This window comes from Paramisgurnus dabryanus, chromosome 1 (genome assembly GCF_030506205.2).
Source record: "Paramisgurnus dabryanus chromosome 1, PD_genome_1.1, whole genome shotgun sequence".
NCBI classification, from domain to species: domain Eukaryota; kingdom Metazoa; phylum Chordata; class Actinopteri; order Cypriniformes; family Cobitidae; genus Paramisgurnus; species Paramisgurnus dabryanus.
The window spans coordinates 46,716,449-46,737,761 of record NC_133337.1 but is presented as its reverse complement, the minus strand read 5'-3'; the positions used below and the strand labels follow the sequence as shown (position 1 = coordinate 46,737,761).

Below are 21,313 nucleotides of genomic sequence, written 5' to 3'. Positions count from 1 at the left end.
AAAAACCACAAATAAAGAACTGATCACATACAGTATGACGTGAGCACATACCTAACATAATAAAAATAACTTTAACATTTTCCTTTACAAAAAGTATAAATATTTGTGTTTCATGTTTCTATTTTGTAATACAAACATTACAAATCAAGTTTCGAGTGCTGCAAAAAATAAAAGTTGAAAGCAACGAGTGTTACAATAATCAAAGGCCACACTCGCACAATAAAACAATTTATACTAGTTGTGTTTTACTCGCTTTGTCCTAAGGCAAAGAAGCTCTTCAAATGAAGGTCTTCACAGTTGCTCCCTTACAAGTTACCAAGTGCTGAAGCTCAGATCAGGGAGGATATTTAACTTGGGTAATGCTTAAAAACAATTCAACCCTCTAACATTGGGGATTTATTAATTTAGGTTAATGTTTAATAATAAATATACTATTGATCATTGCTAATTCATACAAAACGTTAACAATATTACAATATGCATTAGTTAACATTAACCAGAATTAACAAATTGCATTACCCAATGCAAACAAACTGAATTATGTTGTAAAGAATTGCATCTTTTTTCTGTCTATTTTTGGTTGCGTTGCTGGAAAAAAGACAGTGGAAGTTAGTGTTCATGATGCAAAAACAATGCAATAACCTGGTGACCTTGGGCTTTTTAATGGATGGTAATGGAAACTTTTTCTTTGCTCGGTTTATGATCGTTGTAGCTGAAAGACTTTGTAATGGCACACATATGTGAAAAAATATGTAATATTTTCCTTTTTAAAATTAATTAGTACTTTAGAAATTAAAATATGTAGCAGATCTGAACACATCCCACATCCTTCAACAAAACTTCACAAATCTGTTATATCCTCCTAGAGACTGATGCAAATGTGATTATGCTCTGATGGCACCAATTCTGCCTATATCAATTTAGTCCCATAAAACTTAAATAACGAGAAGAGATCTGCAGGGTTTGTAAAATTACTATAAAGGTCATTTTCTCCTGTGCAAATAAAAGTTGCCACTAGGGGCAGAAACTGCAGACTACAACCTGACCAGCAGGGGAAAAAGTTTTAAACAATTTGTGTTGATGAATCTCCCCAAACCTGCAAAGAATCAGTCCTGGTTAAAAGGAAAAATAAATAATAAATTTAAACATAATTGAGCATTGCCTTGTGACATTATTTTCATGACAAATAAGCAAAAAATATGTTGCTATAATACACAATAAATCGCAAAGTATAGATCATATTTTTGGTACCGTTTTTAATTTATGTTGATTCGTATCAACTTAAAACAATAGTACAGTAATTTTTGTACAGTATAAAGTACTGTATGACATTACTGTCTTGGGTTGTGCCTAAGTGTCATGACAGTAACGTCACAAAGTCCTTTATTTAATAATCCAATTCAGTCCATTTTTGTCTTTTGATTTCACACTGAAATGTGACTTGGACGTTTTTGTGAAACTCACCGACATATTTCGAGGTGTGCAACAGAACACATTTACTCCAGACAGGGAGCAGGACACATTTTGCAAAAAGCATCATTAAAAAAAATGAAGTCGAGCTAAAAAAAAAACAAGATAAAACAATGTAACATTGTACCCTCAATCTGAGGACTTAACTTCTCCTCCACAAAACCACGCAAGTTTTGTCTCTGTGGAGAGATCACATACCTGTAAGGTACAAAACTAAAACAAAAGTAAAAAAATGAGCACAGCTAATGCTCAAAAACATCAAAACGTGCCGATGTGTTCGCGTGCCTCGTTTGGTCAAAAACTACCTCGATGATATATTGAGCAACCTTAAGTGCGGACAGATTATCTAATGTATTTGATACAGAATAAGCTACAAATACCAATGTCTACCTATGACATTCCAAACTTCACACCAAACGTACTGCATGATTGTGTATATGTGAATATATTGATGTATGTGTGTGTGTATGTGATTGCAAATGCATCCTGTGACGCATTGTCAAAAAAGGCTTTCTCGTGTAAACTGCTCTAGAACAACAGGCACAGTATTAGAGTATCACCATCATAAGTCCTATATTCCTCGACACGCCGTGTGCATTTTGTATAATGCCAACTCATGAACTTCATCCTGCACAGAAATGGCATGAAATGCTAACATGAAACTAACGTAAATATGGCACTGTCTAACATTCTAAGATGCTATTCACGGCGGCTTCCAGCACAGAGTCCGTGTCAGCCGATGAGGAGTGACTCTGATCCGAGGGAGGTTGCTGTTCGTGACTCCGAACCCTGTCTGAATGGTAGCCTTGGGGGGGGCTATGCTGTGATTGGCTGGGAGATGCAGGGTAATGAGAATGATGACTGCTGCTGATGAGGGTTCTGGCTTTTAATTTTTTCATGTCCAAGATGAACTTGATAGGGCTTCTTCTGTGTTCCTCTATTTCTTTATCTGGTTGGGAGTCTGTCCTATAGGCAGGTTCTGTGTGGCTGTTCATTCCCTGCCCATCCTTGTGAATCGTGGAATGTTGCGGGGATGATCCCAATCCGCTGGGGTGTTCCTCATGGCTGGCTGGGGTCATCACCTCAGGACTTGGACACCTCCTCTTAGGGCCACAGCAGAACTCTTCCATGAAAGCATCTGAAAAGCGGAGAATCATAATATTACATAAATTTTTTAAGGCTGCATCTGCTAAAGGATTGAAGGTAAATCTATATCTTTATCTCTCTTTAGTATTTTGGGGGGCGTTTTTGTCTTTAATGACATACAGAGGACAGTGAACTACAGTGTGGAGAGAGAGGGGAATAGGACCGGCAAAGGACGGTGAGGCGGGCCTCGAATTGGGTCGCCAAAAACGCATTTGCGCTAAGTGTCGGAGCACTGCCCACTTTACCAGCCGATCCAATATCTCTATATTCTAGTTTAGTGTAGATTAATCCTAATAAAAATTTAAGCTAAATAGACTTAAGCCATTGACTCAAGTCTCCAATGTGTGACCCTGTCTGTATAATCCAGGCTAAAGTCTAAATATGAGATAAGGAGCATCAAAGTTTAAATTCAATCATTGTTTTCAAACTTTGACTTCAATATTCTGATAAAATATAACCTTGATATCTTTAACTCTTTCCCCGCCATTGACGAGTTATCTCGTCAATTAAAAGAAAACATCAAACGTGTTCCTGATGAGGTTTTATGTTAATACCGCGATTATCCAATTACCCAATTTATAAAAAAACTGAAGCAAAAAATGATTTACTAATTTTAACTTCTGTGTATGTTTGAAAATAGTTCTGAATCTGATCTCTAACAAAATTCCATTATAAAAATGCAATTATTTCAGCTTTATGCTAAAAAAAATATTTTTTTAAGAGAAATACCCATATTAAAGAATTTATAAACAGAGAAAAAAATATAGATCAGATTAAACGTTTTTTTTTATTATTGTTTGTTTGAAAGAAGAGGGTCTGTTCTTTCATTTGACATATCTGTATGTTTATATAATTTTCGAAGAAATTTTTCTTGGAAGGCATTTTGTGAAACTTTTGTGAAAATCACAAACATTCAACAACATTATGTAGGATGATTTTATGTAGAAAACAGTAAATCACAGAAAAATGACATTAGCGGAGTCACATTTTCTTCATATGAGAACTATTCACAAACATTCACCGTTCAAATAAAATTCCTCCTCCTGCCCAATTACTAACCTGGATCCACCAATACCATTCGCTTGTCTTGGGTCAAGTTGCCCCGCTCCTCTTGGTTAAACGTCCTGTCAATCATCACCATTTCTGACGAAGGACTTGACCTCTGAAAAGAGCATAAAGAATTGAAAGTATTTGCAAATTATTCTCGAGAGACTGCTTACAAGTAAATGTAACTACAGTGATTTCATTTAAATGAAAGCCTACCTCTGCTTCCACCATGAGAAGACGCCTGTACTTGTTTACCATGGTCTGCGTCTTTTTCAACACCTGCGTAGCAACTTCCTCAAACTCCTCGTCAACTGTACAATAAAACAACTTTTAGCATAGCTTAGCACAATCCATTTGATCTGATTAGACCCTTAGCATTGAAAAAAATAACCAAAGAGTTTCAATATTTTTCCTATTTAAAACTTGACTTTCTGTAGTTACATCGTGTACTAAGACTGACGGAAAATTAAAAGTTGCGATTTTCTAGACAGATATGGCTAGGAGCTATACTCTCATTCTGGCGTAATAATCAAGGACTTTGCTGCCGTAACATTGCTGCAGCAGGCGCAATGATATTACGCAGTGCCTGAAAATAGTCCCCTATAAATGGTCACTATACCATTGAAAAAAACAACAAATCTAATGGTGGCATATTTCGTTTCTTTGTTAAACAAAAGGGTAAAAAAGTGTTAAAAGCACACCTTTGGTAAAATCTTCATCCTGTGGCGGTGAGCCTTGGAAAACATGATAGGGCAGTAATCTCTCAATGACATCGGGAAAGGAAGAGAAGGGTGTCCGCTCTGGAGACATGACTCCATTGTGATCTTTTCTGAGCTGCTGGAGGACCCTATAAAAGGAGGCATGTATTAAAAACCTGGTCCAAAGTCATCTGTACAGTAGTCGGGTATAAGTTCACGGTTTCAGAGTGAACAGATGTGTGGAACTCACATTCCTCCTCTGGTAAGCTGATAAGTTGCAGGTCGGTTCAGGGTGAGAGGCGATTCCAGATGGGCAGGAGTTAGTGTTTTCACAGCTAAGATTTAAAATGATATCATTAGTTGCAAAAGCAAAACCCTTTGCTTATCCAAATAGAGTGCATACTGTATGTGTTTACTGATGAATAGTTTAAGAATGTTAAAGGGATAGTTCGGCCAAAAATGATATTAAACCCATGATTTACTCACCCCCAAGCTGTCCGAGTTGCATATGTCCATCGTTTTTCAGACAAACACATTTTCGGATATTTTATAAAATGTTTTAGATCTTTCAGTTGATTAATTGTAATGTTACGGGGTCCACGACCTTCAAGTCCAAAAAAAAAGTGCGTCCATCCTTCACAAATTAAATCCAAACGGCTCCAGGATGATAAACAAAGGTCTTCTGAGGGTAATCCACGCGGTGTTGTAGAAATATCCATATTTAAAACTTTATTAACGAAAATAAATACCTTCCGGTAGCACCGCCATCTTAGTCGCGTCCGCATTCAGGATGAGATCTTACGCAGCCTACGGAGGCTACTCTGCTGCTGCTCTGTGCCCCCGCCCTCCGAATTTGTCATACGTCACTAAGAAAAGTGCGTACACTACGCTAATACTCTCTCCTGAATACAGAGGAGTCTAAGATGGCGGCGCTACCGGAAGGTATTTATTTTCGTTAATAAACTTTTAAATATGGATATTTCTATAAGCAACACCGCGCGGATTACCCTCAGAAGACCTTTGTTTATCATCCTGGAGCCGTTTGGATTTATTTTGTGATTTTTTGGACTTGAAGGTCGTGGACTATGGGTGGACCCCATAACATTACATGTAATCAACTGAAAGATTTAAAACATTTTATAAAATATCTGAAAATGTGTTTGTCTGAAAAACGATGGACATATGCAACTCGGACAGCGTGGGGGTGAGTAAATCATGGGTTTAATATCATTTTTGGCCGAACTATCCCTTTAATAAAAATGTTTAGTCTTACCTTTGGTACCAAGGAGATTAACTAATTGCGTCTGGCCTGCTGTGGTGTCCTGAAATTGAAGAAACATTCACATTTATGAAAGATCCAATTTTGTAAAGTACAAAAATTGAACATATTTCATGTTTTTACCTGAACTCCAGAAGAGGCTGGGCTGCTCTGAGCTACAGGTAAAAGGATGTGCTGTCCAGGGGTGACCGATAACTGCTGACAAACCTGGTGGACACCAGAATTGACCATGGTAAGGGGCACTGAGCTCTGTGATGTCTGCATGGGAGTCGGGCTAGGCGATGCACTGGCGGTCCAAACTTTGGTGGTGGCACCTGGTCTTTGTGTCGGAGAAGCCTGACTTCCACTGACCAAACCTTGATTTACAATCAACTGTCCTCCAGCTGAAAAGTTTTGGCCTGAAATAAGCTGCACTGCTGTGCTCTGATTGGTCAGGATTGAGTAGGTGGTAGTGCTCACTGATGACGGGTCACCTACTTGAGTGTTCGTTTGTATCACCTGCCCATTCACAGCCTGGAAGCTGTGAACAGTGGTACCAGTGGTGAGTGAAATAGTACTCGGTACCAAGAATTGACTGGATTGGGGCTGTGCTTGTTGCCCCAGGGGTGAATGCATTACAATGTTGCTGGCTGGATTGACTACACTGGTCGTGTAAGGGCTACTGACTAAATTCGTAGCAGCAGTGGTGCTGGGCTGAAGCCCGACGTTGCTGATACTGTATACAGTTTGTGCCCCTGTCTGTAGGGGTTTGGGCTGAATGGATCGAACCAAAGTTTGTTGTGTAGGGCCTCTCTGGATGATAATGTTTTGAACCGGTATTGTCCCTTTATTAAAGGACATTGACATCTGATTTGTTGTAGACGGTGCAAACATTGCACCCTGCCCACTGTTGTTTGCCACTACATTTCCACTTGGTCTCAAAAGTATCTGAGGTTGTTCCAAACTGTTGATAGTCATCATAGACGAGGCATTGCCGTTAAAGGACCCCACCACCTGGATGTGTCCGGTGGGGCCATTTGGCAGCTGGGGAACCTGCTGGATAAAAGTCTGAGGTTGCACCCCACCAGCCACCACACCAGGACCTGCAACACCACCGAACCCTCCAGAGACCAGCTGCTGAGGGAAGGCGTTAGCTGTGGGAATGAGAGATGGTTGAGAGTCCAAAAGGGCTTCTTGAGCCAATGTCTGCTCTGTGATATCTGCTTCAAGCAGTGACTTCTGGAGGATGTCAAAGGGTTGGTCTTCACCCTCAAGGTCAACGTCACCTGGTGAAGGACCACCTTCAAGCTCATCATCCATGAATGGGAGACTGCTTGAGAGCTGAAGCTCAGCTCCGCCAGCACTCCCAAATTTTTCCAAATGATTGTGGTCATCTTTGAGTCCTTCATTTGAGCCACCCTGAGTAGAAAACCAAATCAAGAGCTGTTTATTAACATGATGTTTTGCAATAAAGCTCTTTATGATACAACATAAAACGGCTAAAAAAGAAATTAAACTCTAAATTTTAAATTTAGATCCAAGTAGATCAATTATTATTCGGATGTTAATTTATAAACAGCCACACTTTTAATTGTTTTCAAGGCAAATAATACATAGGGATGGTTTCCCGGGCAGGGCTTTAGCATTGTCCCACACTAAGGGCGCACTCACACTATCCAAACCAAACCGCGCTCAGGCGCGTTTGACCCCAGAAGCCTTGTTTGTTTGACTAGTGTGATCGCTCTGTTCCACGCCTGGGCGCGGCTTGGTTAATCGCGCCGCGGCGGGTTGCAGAGGTGGCCTGGAGCGCGGTTCACTTGGGCTCAGGCGCGGAAGGCTGTGGTGTGAGCGCAATCGCGCCTGAGCGCGATTCAAAAGGTGAAGACGTCAGTTGCGCGACCACTCACCTTCATCTGCCTCCGTAAAAACCTTTTGATGCGACCAACGGGGTTACAAGTGTCCGAGCTGCACACGTGACAGATCAACTAAGCAATATGATGACATGTGAGAGGGCTGTCTGTAATTGCGCACCAAACGACTCCGAAAAAAAACACAGACTTATCATTACGGTGGGTTACAGTGTTAAGAGAGAGCTTTACTTCCTGCTTTTTTTCAAAAAAATCGCATCTTAATGACGAAAGCGTGCCCGTACTCGGATCTATAAAAAGTTCACTGAGAGTGCGTGCACCTGGGGGATTTGGGAGGGGTGACAATCGCGCTGGGGCATGGTTTGGTTTGGTTTGGATAATGTAAGTGCGCCCTAAATTGCATGCTTGAGACTTGCAAGACATGTTTGAAAACAGCTTGCACTGACATATCTTAAAATATATCAATGCCACTGGTTTGTCTCAACATGCATACCAGTAATGTTTGTGTAAGGTTAGTTTGTAATACTACTTAAATGTCCTAATATAACCAAGGCTTTTTCTAAACCCTGTCTGAGAAACTGCCCCATGATGCAATAACCTAGAAATCACTTTATTTCCTGTTTAGAGCCCCAACTCTTCCATGCACAAAAACACTGTCAGTGTGAAAACATAGCACCAGTCTGCTGTTTAAGATGTAATGCTTATGCGTGCAGTGTGAAACACACATAGACTTCATCTGAAACTCGTTCTTGCGTCACCTTAACCCCATTCACACAGCACTTTCCGTAAAACTGGCAGAAATTCTGTGTGAACACAAATGCATCCTATAAATCTTCCAGGATCGCTCCTGTAAAGGGGACCTAGTAACATTGCCGTAACTTTCACGGAAAAACATTCAATGTAAAAAGATGCAGAAACAATGCCGTAAGGAGTGTGCCGTAGTGAGGATGCGCGTGCAATTGCAACTAGAAGTTATCACGCATGTGGTTTCTTGTTAGAAAAATCACGAATAATTATCAAACTTCAGATGCTGTGGAAAATATACATCAGGTGTCTTTACGGGATCTTTACGGTATGTGTGTGGTTTGCATAGATTCTGGAAAATTATTACCAGTGTGAATTAACCAAAAATCAAACGATCCCAGACAAATCCAAGATGCATTTTCAGTGTATTTTCCGTAATCTCTGTTTTAAAAGGGCTCGTGTGTCATATGTTGATTGGTCTGCACAGCGCTGCATAAAGTCAAACACGCTTTTTTACTCACATGGCTCTTGGTGAGAGTTCATTTTTTAAGCATATCAACCACTGCATGCAAAATTGCAAAAAATACTTACAGTGTCACCAGTAAAGAACTCGCTGGCAGATCCGTATGCTGCATTTGTCACATCATCTTCTCCGATCTGTTTGAAAGTCAAAGGCGGGTGTTAATACTAAATTAAATTTATATAAATTACTAATATTATACCCTGTTAAGATACTTACTGTTTTACTATTGGAACCATGAAGATACTCATTCAATGCTTGCACATCTCTGTTAAAAGATTAAAGGGTTTTTAGAACAAAGCCTTCAAAAAAATAATATTCAGAGCCTTTTTAATTGTAGTGAACCACTTCAAAAGTTCCTCACCCTATAAAATCCAGAAGACGTCGATCGTCTTCATCATCCATTACACCTGTGACACAGCAATGACACATTTTGAGATTACACAAATTAAACGTTTCTTTCTTTAGCCCTGATGATTTGGCTATACAGAAATATAGGATTTATAGAAATTCGCTAAAAAGCTGAAGGACCCTACAGATGTAGTGTGTAGCATCCTGCACACTACAATTGAAGGATATTTTGCATACGAAATCAAAGCAAAGCAATTTTATTAAAGGAGCTGTATGTAAAATTGACTTCTAGCGGTTGAACTTTGTACCGCAGTCTAAATTTAAAATATTGGAGATGGGTTTTATTTCTGCCCCCTCTCGTGTTGCCAAACACATACAGGTGCACAACTGATGATGGAAAGCATAATTGTATCTGCTTATTTTACGTTTGCAATGTTTTTGTTGTCTGCAAATTACAAACCTTCTCATGCGCATTATTATTACTTAATCTGCAATCATTTCGGAGGTTGCATCCACCGGAGGTCGCATTTATGTGCCATTGCGGTCTTATTTAAGCAACTGTGATAACTGGCAACCGAGCTGTCGAAATACACTATTGGGTACACTGGCAATGGGCGGGGACATTAAAAAAAGATTAACTGGCTACATAATTTTTTTCAGATAAATAGATACAGGAACTTAGCATGCTTCTATATACATATAAATATATCATAGTTTTTGTATTTAGTACAGAGAAAAACCTACATACAGCTCCTTAAATAAATACGCAGAGATATAGTTTGCGAATATATCTAACATTAAATACCAAGCAAAAATGTGCGTTTTATGAACTTACAGGCCAAGAAGCCAAAATTTTGTCACGTTTCTATGTCGGAAGATCAAGTATTTGTGACACAGAGCGAATTCAGGTACACTTGTTTACAGTTTAAATATATTTGGAGATGGACAAAGTTGGGGTGTTTATATTCCGATGTGGCAGTCTTTTTTGTCTTCTTTTACTTTTCCACCGAAGATCAAACCAACTAAAAAACTCTCTTGAAGTGAATAGTACTAAATTGTTGGGCTTCAAATGTAACCTGTAAATTTGTAAACTAAATGTGTTCTGCATGGACCTTCATATTAATAATAGTATAAATAGTATAATATGGACAGCTTATATAACAGTATTTGATGAATAAAAACATTTCTGTCACAGAATGAAAGCCTGCTTTGTTTAATCTTTTGTGTTGTGAGAGCAGCTGCGGAGTGCGGATACACAGCAGTGTCCTAAAGAGACTTCAAAATGGCGACTGGTGCTTGATAACTGCGTCACTGATATGCCGTCGAAAGATAAAGGGCTTTTGACACAGACAAGAGTTTTGCGTTTTAAAACATGTTATCTCTGATAACCTTTCCCAAAATTACCACAAAAACATAAAGTGCACGACTTGAAAATGCACGTGTGGAAGCGTGTGAAACAAAGACATGTGGGGGATGGGTGAAACTTGTTTGACAGGTTTGGTTGTTTACTCTGTGTAAGGTTATGCTGTTTTCTAACAAATATTATGGTTGAGACAGATAAGGGCAAGAAGTGTCTTCTCTATGTTTTACCCAAAATTGTATCCTTTTTGTGACAAGTGTTTAAAGGAGCTTGATATGTTTTTGTCCTGGTATCAAAGACCTGTACTGCTATAGGTTTAGTCAAAATACTGCTTTAATGAGTTTGAAAAAATTGCAGAAATGGGTATTTTTACCCTTTATTTGGAGATTAAATCCCAATAGCATAACAAACTGAGGGAGAGACTCGCGAATGTGGCAAACAAACCACACACGAATGCAAAGATTTGTCATCAAAATGTTAACACGAGGATATGCTGTTTACTTATAATATGCTGTTTACTTATTCAATTGCTATTTACATTAGCCATATACATTTCCAAAACAGATTGTGTTCGCAGTATCTGAGTATCTGTGTAGTTGCTAACTGCGTGTAGAAAAAATTAGACAGTATCCGGCCCTAATACATGTCCTTGATAAACAACCCCAAACGAGTAACACATCGTTTATTTAGATCAAAAGCTCGTTTTTATTACTATTAAACTATACAGTGAAGATATACAATTTTAACACGCATATATTCATACAGGCGAGATAACTTAGAAAGCCAAATGAGGGAGGAGATGAATTATTTTTTCTCTTCCTCTCTGCAAGAGAAAAAAAACCTATCTATCCTCTCGCATGTTAAGTCAAAGGGGCGGAAAACAGACACGTACAAAACCAGCAAGCCTTCCAAAATACAGAGTAAAACCCTGTTGAACTGAGACGACGGAATTTTACTGATTCACTTCTCGTGTCAAACGGGCGGCTGGGAGGACTACGGGCTTTCTATGGCGCAAGGGCAGGACGCACCGAACCCGCCTTAATCTCTCAAAGTAACAGCTAGAAACAGACAGGGACTTTGTCCATAAATAGACGGAATCGAGAGGCGACGGCTGAAGAGGATCGCTTTATCGCACGACTTGAAAATGCTTTAATAAAACCGAGTTTGCGCAGCTATGCGCATTGCTGTTGTGCGGTAGCAGAGGAGCGCAGGCGGGCGCGCGGGTCGAAGAAGCGCATATTTAGTCTCGGATCGCTGTTGAGGTGTTTAAATGTGTGAAGGGGTAAAATCGGATCGGATTATGTACTATTCTTCCACGGAGTAGTCGATGGCCTTCTCGGAAAGGTCGGCGACGTGGACGTTTCCCCCCACCTAGTATTAAGAAACTCGTCGAGCAAAAAGCGAACGGAGAACAAATCGTTGGCGAAGCATAAATATTTATTTCGATTTGCATGACATAAAGACGACTTGAAAAGAGGCAAACCCTTACTCCTGTCTTACTCCTGTTGAAACCCAATATCTCCATTTGGCAACTTTTAATTTGCTCCCCCTCCTCCTCCTCCTTCTTCTTTCTCCCTCTCCCACTCATATATTTTTCCCTCACTGTCCTCGCTGCTCAGTCTCAGATAGATTTTTCTCTCTCCACGCTTGCTCTTCCCTCCCCGAAGGAAGGGGAGGAAGGAGGTTGTGTGTGTTTTTTCCTTGAAATTTTTATCACAAAATTATAATACACTCAAAGGGGAAACTCACCGTCATGAAAAAGCAGTGCCGTGTCCACGGGGTTTCCTCGCCATCTCTGCACGGGCCGGTGAAGCAGTGCAGCACCAGCAGAAGGCAGCATCACTACCTAGTTCACTACACACTACAGAGCTCTTTACTTGAAATAAAGTGGATAGAAAACTTTAAAACTATTTGTTTTTAATTGAAGTGGCTAAATCTGTGCCTCCTAAAAGTGAAAAAGTTAATTATAGCTACAGATTACAAGAATCACTCCAAATACCAGTCATGAATAATTTAATACAAATGTTGGCAACAAGCGATAGGGGGCGGGGTTTCCACTCCGACCACACCTTTGGTGCCCTGAGATCACACATTACTCAAGTGTGAACCTGTCTGCTGAATGCAAATTTCATACCGTAATAAACAAAACGCATCCTTGGATTGTTTTTTATTATTATTACTGATACAATGTGTGTCTCACAGTATTGTTTTCACAGAAAAAAATGTTTATTATTGTTTTGTGATTCTGTGTTTTCAAGTAATATACTAATATTGTGAACTGAAATTCAGTATTTACTATTTTAATTATTTGGATTTATTTATATAGTCATATTTTAATAGACAACAAGAACAATAAAAACAAAATCATTAATAAACAGTAAAGAAAACAAAAAATAGAAGAATTAAAAGCAAAAGAAGGTTATAAAATGCAATTGGCAAAAAATCCAACAGTTTTCCTATTTTTTACACACTTCTACACTCCATTTAGCTGGTTTAAAAATATTTTAAAAATCGTTTTAATAGTTTAAATATTTTGAAAACTTATTACAAAAGATTGGTTGTCATTAATTCATAAATGCAATATTTTTTATCTTAATTCCGTGGAAAAGTCACCAGTCATTTGTGAACTCACAACATCTCATTTGAATCCACCAATACAACGCTGCATAACTAACTGCCGTCATTCCATCGACCAATCATCGATGAGTTTACTTACTCCCGTCACGGTAAACGTACTCTCGCCACGCCCGTCTCACAACATGGAGGCACTCAGAATGGAAGTTACTGTGGAAAATGATGACGGAGATGTAAACACCGCCGTTAAAGTTCCCGAAAGGGTGTTACGGAGGGATCAAGCGAGGCTCGAGGAGGTCGAGCGGCGTAGAAACGTTAAAGAAAGTCAAACCGTGACGGAAGAAAAGAGCGATTTCTTCACGTCCACCTTTAATGCTGAGAAGGCTGCGTTGGAAGCGAGCATCTCCGGCTGTAACCACAGCGACCGCGACGAAGCCTCAAAAACATTGGAGGATGCTACTGTCAAAATCCAACAGCTCCAGAAATTTCTTAACGACAGCGTGATGTTTCTAACGCAATATGAAATACGACAGGCCCAAGCATCCTTGCAGAAACTCCAGAGCTCTCTTGCTGACAAAAGGGAGTTGGCTTTGCCTAAAAAGAAATTCGCCTTTAGATCCAGAAACACGGGGGCAAGTAAACAGCCAGAACCCATTCAAGACACAACAGTAAAGTCTGCATCTGTTGTGGATGGTCCTGTGATGCTAGATGCTGCCATCTCAGTAAACCAGTGTGGATTCTCCAATGTCCACGATCAAGTTTTGATCAAGCAAGCTGAAGAAATTCAGCAAAGGGATGTGCTGTTATCCAATCTGACAAACTGTAAAGTGAGACTTTATGGGTGCCCGAGCACCGTCCACATCAAAATGGTCCGCAACTGTGAGATACTTTGTGGGCCTGTTTCCAGCTCTGTTTTTGTTGACCAATGCACTAAAAGCATTTTAGCAGTTCCCTGTCAGCAGCTGCGCACCCATAATACTTCAGCCACTCAGATATACATCCATGTGACCAGCCGGGCAATTATTGAGGACTGTCATGACGTCAGGTTTGCCCCATTCACATGGACTTACCCAGAGATTCATGATCATTTTAAAGTTTCTAGACTTGATCCAGACCGGAACAACTGGGAACAGGTGGACGACTTCAACTGGCTTGCTGCTGGTACACCATCACCTAACTGGACTGTCATTCCAGAGTCGGAGAGAATATCTAGTTGGGATTAAGTAGATCCAGCTACCTAATAGGCATAGTTATTCAACGTGTCATAACAGTTAATACTAAGAACGTGATTTCTGTTTCACAAATATGACTTTAATATAATGATATCATTAACATTAAATGTTCCAGAATCAGTTAACTGAATGCCTAATACAATAACAAAGTTAAGCATATTGATGTCATCTTAGGAAGATTGTGTTTAAAATGCTTTACTCGCCAAGCATAATATTTATATAATCACAATCACTGGATGATTTGCACAGATTCAGAATGTATTCAATTGTTGCGAGCGAATTTAAATAGAGCTAAATAAAGTTTGTTGGGTTAAATGTTTGGCTTTCAGTTTTTCCCTTTAAAAAGAATATTTGCAGATAAGGGACATACTGCACTATAACATTTGAAAGATAAACTCATACATAAACATTTTAAAGGTGAACAGATGCATGTACTTCTGAAAATTGTGTGAAAAAGAATAAATAAACATATTGTTGCTATCAAAATGTTTGTACATTTAATTAATTACATTAAAGGGAAAGTTTACCCAAAAATGAAAATTATGTGATCATTTTCTCATTCTCATGTTGTTCTAAGCCTGTATGAGTTTCTTATTTTTTTCTGATGAACACAAAAGAAGACACTTTGATAAATGATGGTAAGCACACAGCTGATTGTAACCTTTGACTTTTTAATAGTAGGAGAAACAATGCTATTATAAACAATAATATTTGTTTTCCTACTATGGAAGTCAATGGTTACAGTCAGCTGTGTGCCTACCATCATTTATCAAAATATCTTCTTTTGTGTTCATCAAAATAAAAATTTAAAACTCATACATGTTTAGAACAACATAAGAGTGAGTAAATGATGCCAGATTTTTTGTTTTCAGTGAACTATCCCTTTAAATGAAGTAATTGTAACTTTTCTGACAATAAAGTTGTAATAACTTAAAGGGACTTTCCACTTTTTTTGAAAATATGCTAATTTTCCATCTCCCCTAGAGTTAAACATTTGATTCTTACCGTTTTGGAATCCATTCAGCTGATCTGTTTAAAGCGTAACTAAACCCCTGGTCAGAGGCTGACTCCACCCACTGCAATATTTGAAAAATGCAAGAAAAGTGGGCAGATCCCAACGGAGATAGAGGGGACGAACTAAGCTCGTATCAAGTGTGTGGTGAGATCGTAACAAGGGCGTGGTGAGCTTGAACCTGCTTACGTCACGAGTCATTTCTTGGACCCAACATCCAATAGGAAAATTCAACTGCAGTAGCCACCGTTCAACCTCAAGAGGGCAGCACTCAGACGTTTTTACACCATATATTGTAGTATTGAAACACTTTATATCCAAATGTCAAAAAACTTACTAAAATCAATGAACAGCACTAATAAAGCGTCATTCTTACAGATCATTAACTAAAAAAAGTTGGTTTGGGGTTTAGTTACTCTTTAAACATAGCTTAGCACAATCCATTGAATCTGATTAGACCATTAGCATCACGCTAAAAAATTACCAAAGAGGAGTGATTTTACGTACTGCCCGAAAATAGTCCCCTTGTTTACTTTCAATAGCAGGGGACTATTTTCGGGCAGTGCGTAATATCACTACACCTGCTGCAGCCATGTTACAGCAGCAAAGTCCTTGATTATTACGCCAGTTTGAGAGTTTAGTTCCTAGCATATCTGCATAGAAAATTGCAACTTTCAATTTTCTGTCGGTCTTAGTAAACAATGTAACTACAGAAGAGTCAAGTTTTAAATAGGAAAAATATTAAAACTCTTTGGTTATTTTTGGCGCAATGCTAATGGTCCAATCAGATTTAATGGATGGTGCTAAGCTATGCTAAAAGTGCTAGCGCCAGACCCGAAGATCGGCTGAATGGATTCCAAAACGATAAGATTCAAATGTTCAACTCTAGGGGAGCTGGAAAATGAGCATATTTTCAAAAAAAGTGGAATGTCCCTTTAAGCTTTTTAATAAATCCAAATATAATGGCTTGTTAATTTAAGTTGTTTAAACTTAAATATTTAAGTGCAACAAGGAATTTTTACAGTATTTATACATTCATTTAGTCTAATAAGTGTTTAAATGATCTATAAGAAATCTCAAACAAATGCTGGAGTGCTTAGTAAACAACGATCTTCAAGACCCTTAAAGCAGAAATGGTGCAGTCTTGCGTATTTGGCTCCTGGTTTTTGGTGTCCCATTAATGATGCCAGTTAAACCATGTGACCAGTCAAGCCAATCACACACCATGGCAGCAGCTTACAGATAGGCTCATCTGTAGGTCAGGGATTTCTGTAAATGGGATGAGGGTGATTAGCTGGGTTTACGATGACGTACAGTATCTTTGTGTTTAATCATTCGGATCTTTGGTGTTTGTCCTCTCTTCACAGGTAGAGCCCTATTTGCTTCACTACCTGCACACATTGCTAGTTTTAATCATTGTGGATGAAAATCTATTTTGAATCGTGATGACAGGGCGATACACTTGCATTTACCTTTAGGCCGATTGGGTCTTTGTTTATTATGGGTGCGAAGACAGTCATGAAAATAGCCAACAAGTGCTTGCTTTACTGGAATGGATTACATATTGCACCTTGAGCAACGTTAAACTTTTGTCAGCTGCGTTTTACGATTATTTGTGGACTTAAAAGATATCTGGACTTTTAATAGTCATCCAACATGGCTCTTATGAAGGTGAAGTTTGACCTAAAGAAACGGGTGAAGTTGGCCCAGATGCTTTGGCTCATGTACTGGGTCTCTGTTATGGCCAGTGTGCTCGTCTTCAGCATGGGCCTTTTCTTTAAAATCGAATTGCGCAAGAGAAGTGAACTCATGGACAACAATGAAAGCCATTTTGTACCTAACTTGCTAATTGGTGTGGGTCTTTTGGCGTGCGGCCTCAATGCATTTGGGGGCAAGATCTGCTATGATTCGCTTGATTCCAGCAAGTTTGCAAAATGGAAGACCGTTTTGAAGCCCTTTCTCATTTGTTGTTTGTTCTTCAACGCTTTCCTCGTCCTTACGGCGGTGATGTGTTTTGCCACGCGCATACCTCTACAGTTTACCCTCGCTGAGGGGTTGAAAAATGGCATGAAGTACTATAAGGACACAGATACACCTGGGCGCTGCTATATGAAAAGAACCCTGGATCTCATGCAGATGGAGTTTCGCTGCTGTGGCAACAACAATTATAAAGACTGGTTTGAGATCCAGTGGGTGAGCAACCGTTACCTGGATTTCAGCTCCAAGAATGTCAAAGAGTTAAGTTTCTTTTTGCAACTTAATGCTTGGGCGATAGCACCCTTTAAGAGAGAAAATGATGTATTATTGTTTCCTTTCACATCTTTTCAATTCATTCAGGTCAAAAGCAGTTGGAGATCAAGGTTTAAATAATGAACGAAGAAAGATTGGACCCTAACCAGTATCATAATCAATGAATTTTTCATTATTTAAGTTAAAAAGGGCAGTGAGTGATTTGTGAGTGGTCACTTTGCATTGTAAGAGCTATCAGGTCTGTTAGCCACTTGGGAATTAGCTGCTAATCTTCTTGGATCACATTTTCTTGTCCTCAGAGCTTACTGTCCTTCTCAGTCAGATAGACGGGCTTGAAATAGATCTTAAAGTTGGTGGGTAGACCTCTTGTGTCATCAGTAAGTAATTGATGGTTTCACAAAAGAGGTGTTTATTGCTTTACTTTAAAACCAGATTGTGATTTGCTTTAAAAAAATGCCTTTGCAGGCTCATTATGTGTCAAAAAATGGTTCCCAGCTGTCACTGAGGAAGTACCCTTTAAAAAGTTCCTAAAATGTATCATTTTGGTACAGATGTTTACAGTTGGTACCTTTGAGGTACTAATATGCACTCTTTGTATCAATATGTGCCTCTGGGGTACTAATATGAACTCTTGTGCAAATATATCATTTTTTATAGATTTAAAACTTGTATTGTTTTTTTGTCTTCAGTCGAATCAGCAGTAATGTGGATGGAAAATACTTAATGGATGGAGTTCCCTTCAGTTGCTGCAACCCGAGCTCACCAAGACCTTGCATACAACATCAAATAACCAATAACTCAGCTCACTACAGCTATGACCACCACACAGAAGATCTTAACATCTGGAAACGCGGATGCCGGGATGCCCTCGTATCTTACTACGGAGGAATGATGAACACGATCGGGATACTTGTGCTGCTGGTTACTGCTTTGGAAGTAAGATGTTTAGCTTTGACATATCTTAATGTGCTGATCCAGGATCAGAGCTTAATTACTTGCATTACGTACCTCTTATCTTAATGGATGACGCTGTAAAGGTCAAACTGATCTTTGATCAGTACTTATTGTGCTTATTTGTCCGAACCAGAAACTTAATCCTGTAAACTGTTATTGCATAGTGGCTCTCCTCCAAATAAATTAATCAATAATTATAGCTATGAATTGAAAATTTTGGACAATGGTTATAGGTTGGTGAAAGAAGTTAGCAAAGGTCGGTTAGCAAATCTTTGAATGATGTCACACTATATTCATGTTGGCAGGTCCCTCATTTGCTCATCTTACATAATACCATCACAAAAAACATTATGCTGGTTTGATTTAGTAATAAATTATGCTGACCATCTTGAAATGATACTGAAAAATGTTTGGTCTGCTTAGAAACATTACTGTAGAAAGTGAACAGGTATTTACATTAAGATTTATGCATTTGGCAGATGTATTTATCCAAAGCAACTTATTTATGGTATACATTTCATCCACGTATGCATTTATCCGAACGTAGTCAGTTGTTTTCTTTAAGAAAAAGTTTTTATTGTTAGAGTTACTATAAAGTTTGTGATTGAACTAAAACCAGTTCATTTTTAAGGTTACCAGACATAAACAGTACATTGCAATGTTTCCAACTATGAAAAGTTTGAATATGGATGGAAATCTAACACAATCTGGATCTGAAGTAAATCAGCCAGGCTTAAAGCAATCAATAGTAACATAAACCTTGAACTAAAAGTGGTAGAGATTAGGATTGTGAGATGATGCGCTCGCACTAAAGTACTTATCTGAGGGGCGGAGTTTGTACTTGAGTTCTCAGAAAAGGTCATGTTGAATTCACTAGAAATCTAGTTTTAAACAAACAAATTTTTTGAGTTATGCAGAATACAAAAACCTGTTTTGTGACTTATGTTTTCATATAATGAGAAAAACAAGTGCATGAAGCTAACTCTCACGTGCTTCGCTTTAGGTTGCCGTCATGATTGGTCTACAATATGTAAACACCTCTCTATCCACGCTGGTAAATCCTGAAGACCCTGAGAGTGAGAGCGAAGGCTGGATCCTGGAGAAAACTGTCAAAGAAACTTTTACTGACATCATGGCTAAAATGAAGGCCATGGGCAAAGGCAATCAAGTGGATGAGGGGGCACAGGAAGAGGGTGTTGCCACTGTAAGCTGAACAAGCCACACCCACAGAACTTTGGCCACGCCTACATGATGCAAAGTGCTTGGGGACACAGCCTGAAGTCTGGAGCTTACTGTATATCCTTAACACTACACAAAGTGAAGACAACGGCAGTTAGTTAAGCACCTGTGAAGAAAAAAATGTAAATATGACTGTTAGCTTTTAATTGGTATAGAAACCCTAATATTGACCTTACTAGATAAAGCACACATTAATATCCAAATAAAGAGGTGTTTTAAATAATTCATCAGCGTGTATTTTTAACAATCGTTGCATTTCACATTGACATGGCACTGAATAATTATATAGTCAAACATTTACATATTTTCTAATTCAATTGGTGTGATTTATTGCATGTTAGAGCTGCCATCAGTAAAAGCGAAAAAATAGCTCCCATTGTGATTCTTCATCAAAATGCATATTTTAAAGTAGGCTATCTACTAAAAAGCACTTGATTTTGGGGATAGGGCAAAAGGTATGAAAAATGAATTTATTATTTTGTGGCCTGCCTGATGAGCACAATAAAATTCAACAAAGTGTAAAGTTCAACAAGTGATTTCATCAGAGTTAATCGGAGAAGCTGACTTTGCAGTTTTGGGAGATGCAAAAGTTTAGACCCCAAAATAACCAGGTACAGAGGGGGCACTTGAGAAGACCCCTGGAGTTCAGAAGAAAGCTTAAGATTGGCAGCTAAACCCTGACCTGTGACTTCTGCATTCCCAAGTTGGGATCTCCTGTGCTTTTACACCTGCACATTTACTTTATAAAATGCCAGTGACTGAAACTCACATATGCTCAAACTTGTAATTATGTGTAATTATTTTATTTAAAAAAAGATTCATTTTAATTATGTATCTATGTAAATCATGTAGAATTATTACAAAATATATTTTTCTTTTTGTAAAAATACAATTGAAATGATTATGATGCTAAGTTGACTTTAGTATAGAACAGTGTTTGGTGCTTAGTAGGCTAATGTGAATAAAAGTTGTTAAACTCTAAATAAGCAGAATTGTATATTATTCAGTCTTTTGCAGAGATCAAAGAGTAGGGCATGCTGGGAACTGTGCCTTATCCATTGGGATCAGTAAAGAGTTTTGTGAATATGGCACATGGCATTGACAGGTGTTTTACTTTATATACATTGTCAGAAAAACGGCAGAAAAGCTGTCACTGGAACAGTTAAAGGTCAAGTACCATTTCTGTGCCATATATGTATATTTGAGGCACTAATATGTACCTTTGAGGTACTAATATGTACCCTTTATGTAAGGTCTACTTATCGAAAGTGTACAGCCCCAGTGACAGCTTTAATACCTTGCTTTCTGACAGTAGTGTTAAAATAAATGTTAAAATACCCCAGTGACCTTTACATCCAGTGGCGGTTCTAGGGAGGGGCCAGCGGGGGCCAGTGCCCCTGTGACAACAAGCTTGGACCCCCTTGTGGCCCCCCTAAATGTAGGGTGTGAAATTATTTTTACAATTTTTTGCGATTGTTGTTTTTTACATTCAATTAGACAGTAGCATAAACATGGTATTTGGCCTGTTAATTTCTTCAGTGCACACTGCAAAAAATGATTTTTAAGAAAAAAAATGAGCTTTTTCTTGAT

The 21,313-nt window shown here is 38.7% G+C and overlaps 3 protein-coding genes across 5 annotated transcripts; 2 read left to right on the top strand and 1 right to left on the bottom strand.

Moving 5' to 3' along the window:
* Window position 1: 1 nt before the first annotated feature.
* Window positions 2-12,646, bottom strand: bicral (BICRA like chromatin remodeling complex associated protein). 3 transcript variants are annotated; one of them, XM_065262890.2, is made up of 11 exons: window positions 12,212-12,646; window positions 9,116-9,161; window positions 8,971-9,019; window positions 8,823-8,888; window positions 5,764-7,038; window positions 5,635-5,683; window positions 4,612-4,696; window positions 4,365-4,510; window positions 3,880-3,974; window positions 3,676-3,778; window positions 2-2,608 (listed from the first exon to the last, which is right to left on the bottom strand). In XM_065262890.2, exons 1-11 carry the CDS (start codon window positions 12,300-12,302, stop codon window positions 2,154-2,156), a joined length of 2,460 nt encoding a protein of 819 aa, XP_065118962.2. In that variant the 5' UTR covers window positions 12,303-12,646; the 3' UTR covers window positions 2-2,153. The 3 variants fall into 3 exon arrangements, with proteins under 3 accessions (XP_065118962.2, XP_065118964.2, XP_065118963.2); XM_065262892.2 differs by having other exon boundaries at window positions 3-2,608; window positions 9,938-12,645; XM_065262891.2 differs by having other exon boundaries at window positions 4-2,608; window positions 11,952-12,645.
* A 361-nt stretch (window positions 12,647-13,007) lies between these two features.
* On the top strand, window positions 13,008-14,895 carry tbcc (tubulin folding cofactor C). Its single transcript, XM_065262897.2, has one exon. It carries the CDS (start codon window positions 13,165-13,167, stop codon window positions 14,257-14,259), a length of 1,095 nt encoding a protein of 364 aa, XP_065118969.2. The 5' UTR covers window positions 13,008-13,164; the 3' UTR covers window positions 14,260-14,895.
* Window positions 14,896-16,314: 1,419 nt separating this feature from the next.
* On the top strand, window positions 16,315-20,491 carry prph2a (peripherin 2a (retinal degeneration, slow)). Its single transcript, XM_065262680.2, has 3 exons — window positions 16,315-17,517; window positions 18,220-18,466; window positions 19,488-20,491. Exons 1-3 carry the CDS (start codon window positions 16,937-16,939, stop codon window positions 19,695-19,697), a joined length of 1,038 nt encoding a protein of 345 aa, XP_065118752.2. The 5' UTR covers window positions 16,315-16,936; the 3' UTR covers window positions 19,698-20,491.
* The last annotated feature ends 822 nt before the right edge of the window (window positions 20,492-21,313 follow it).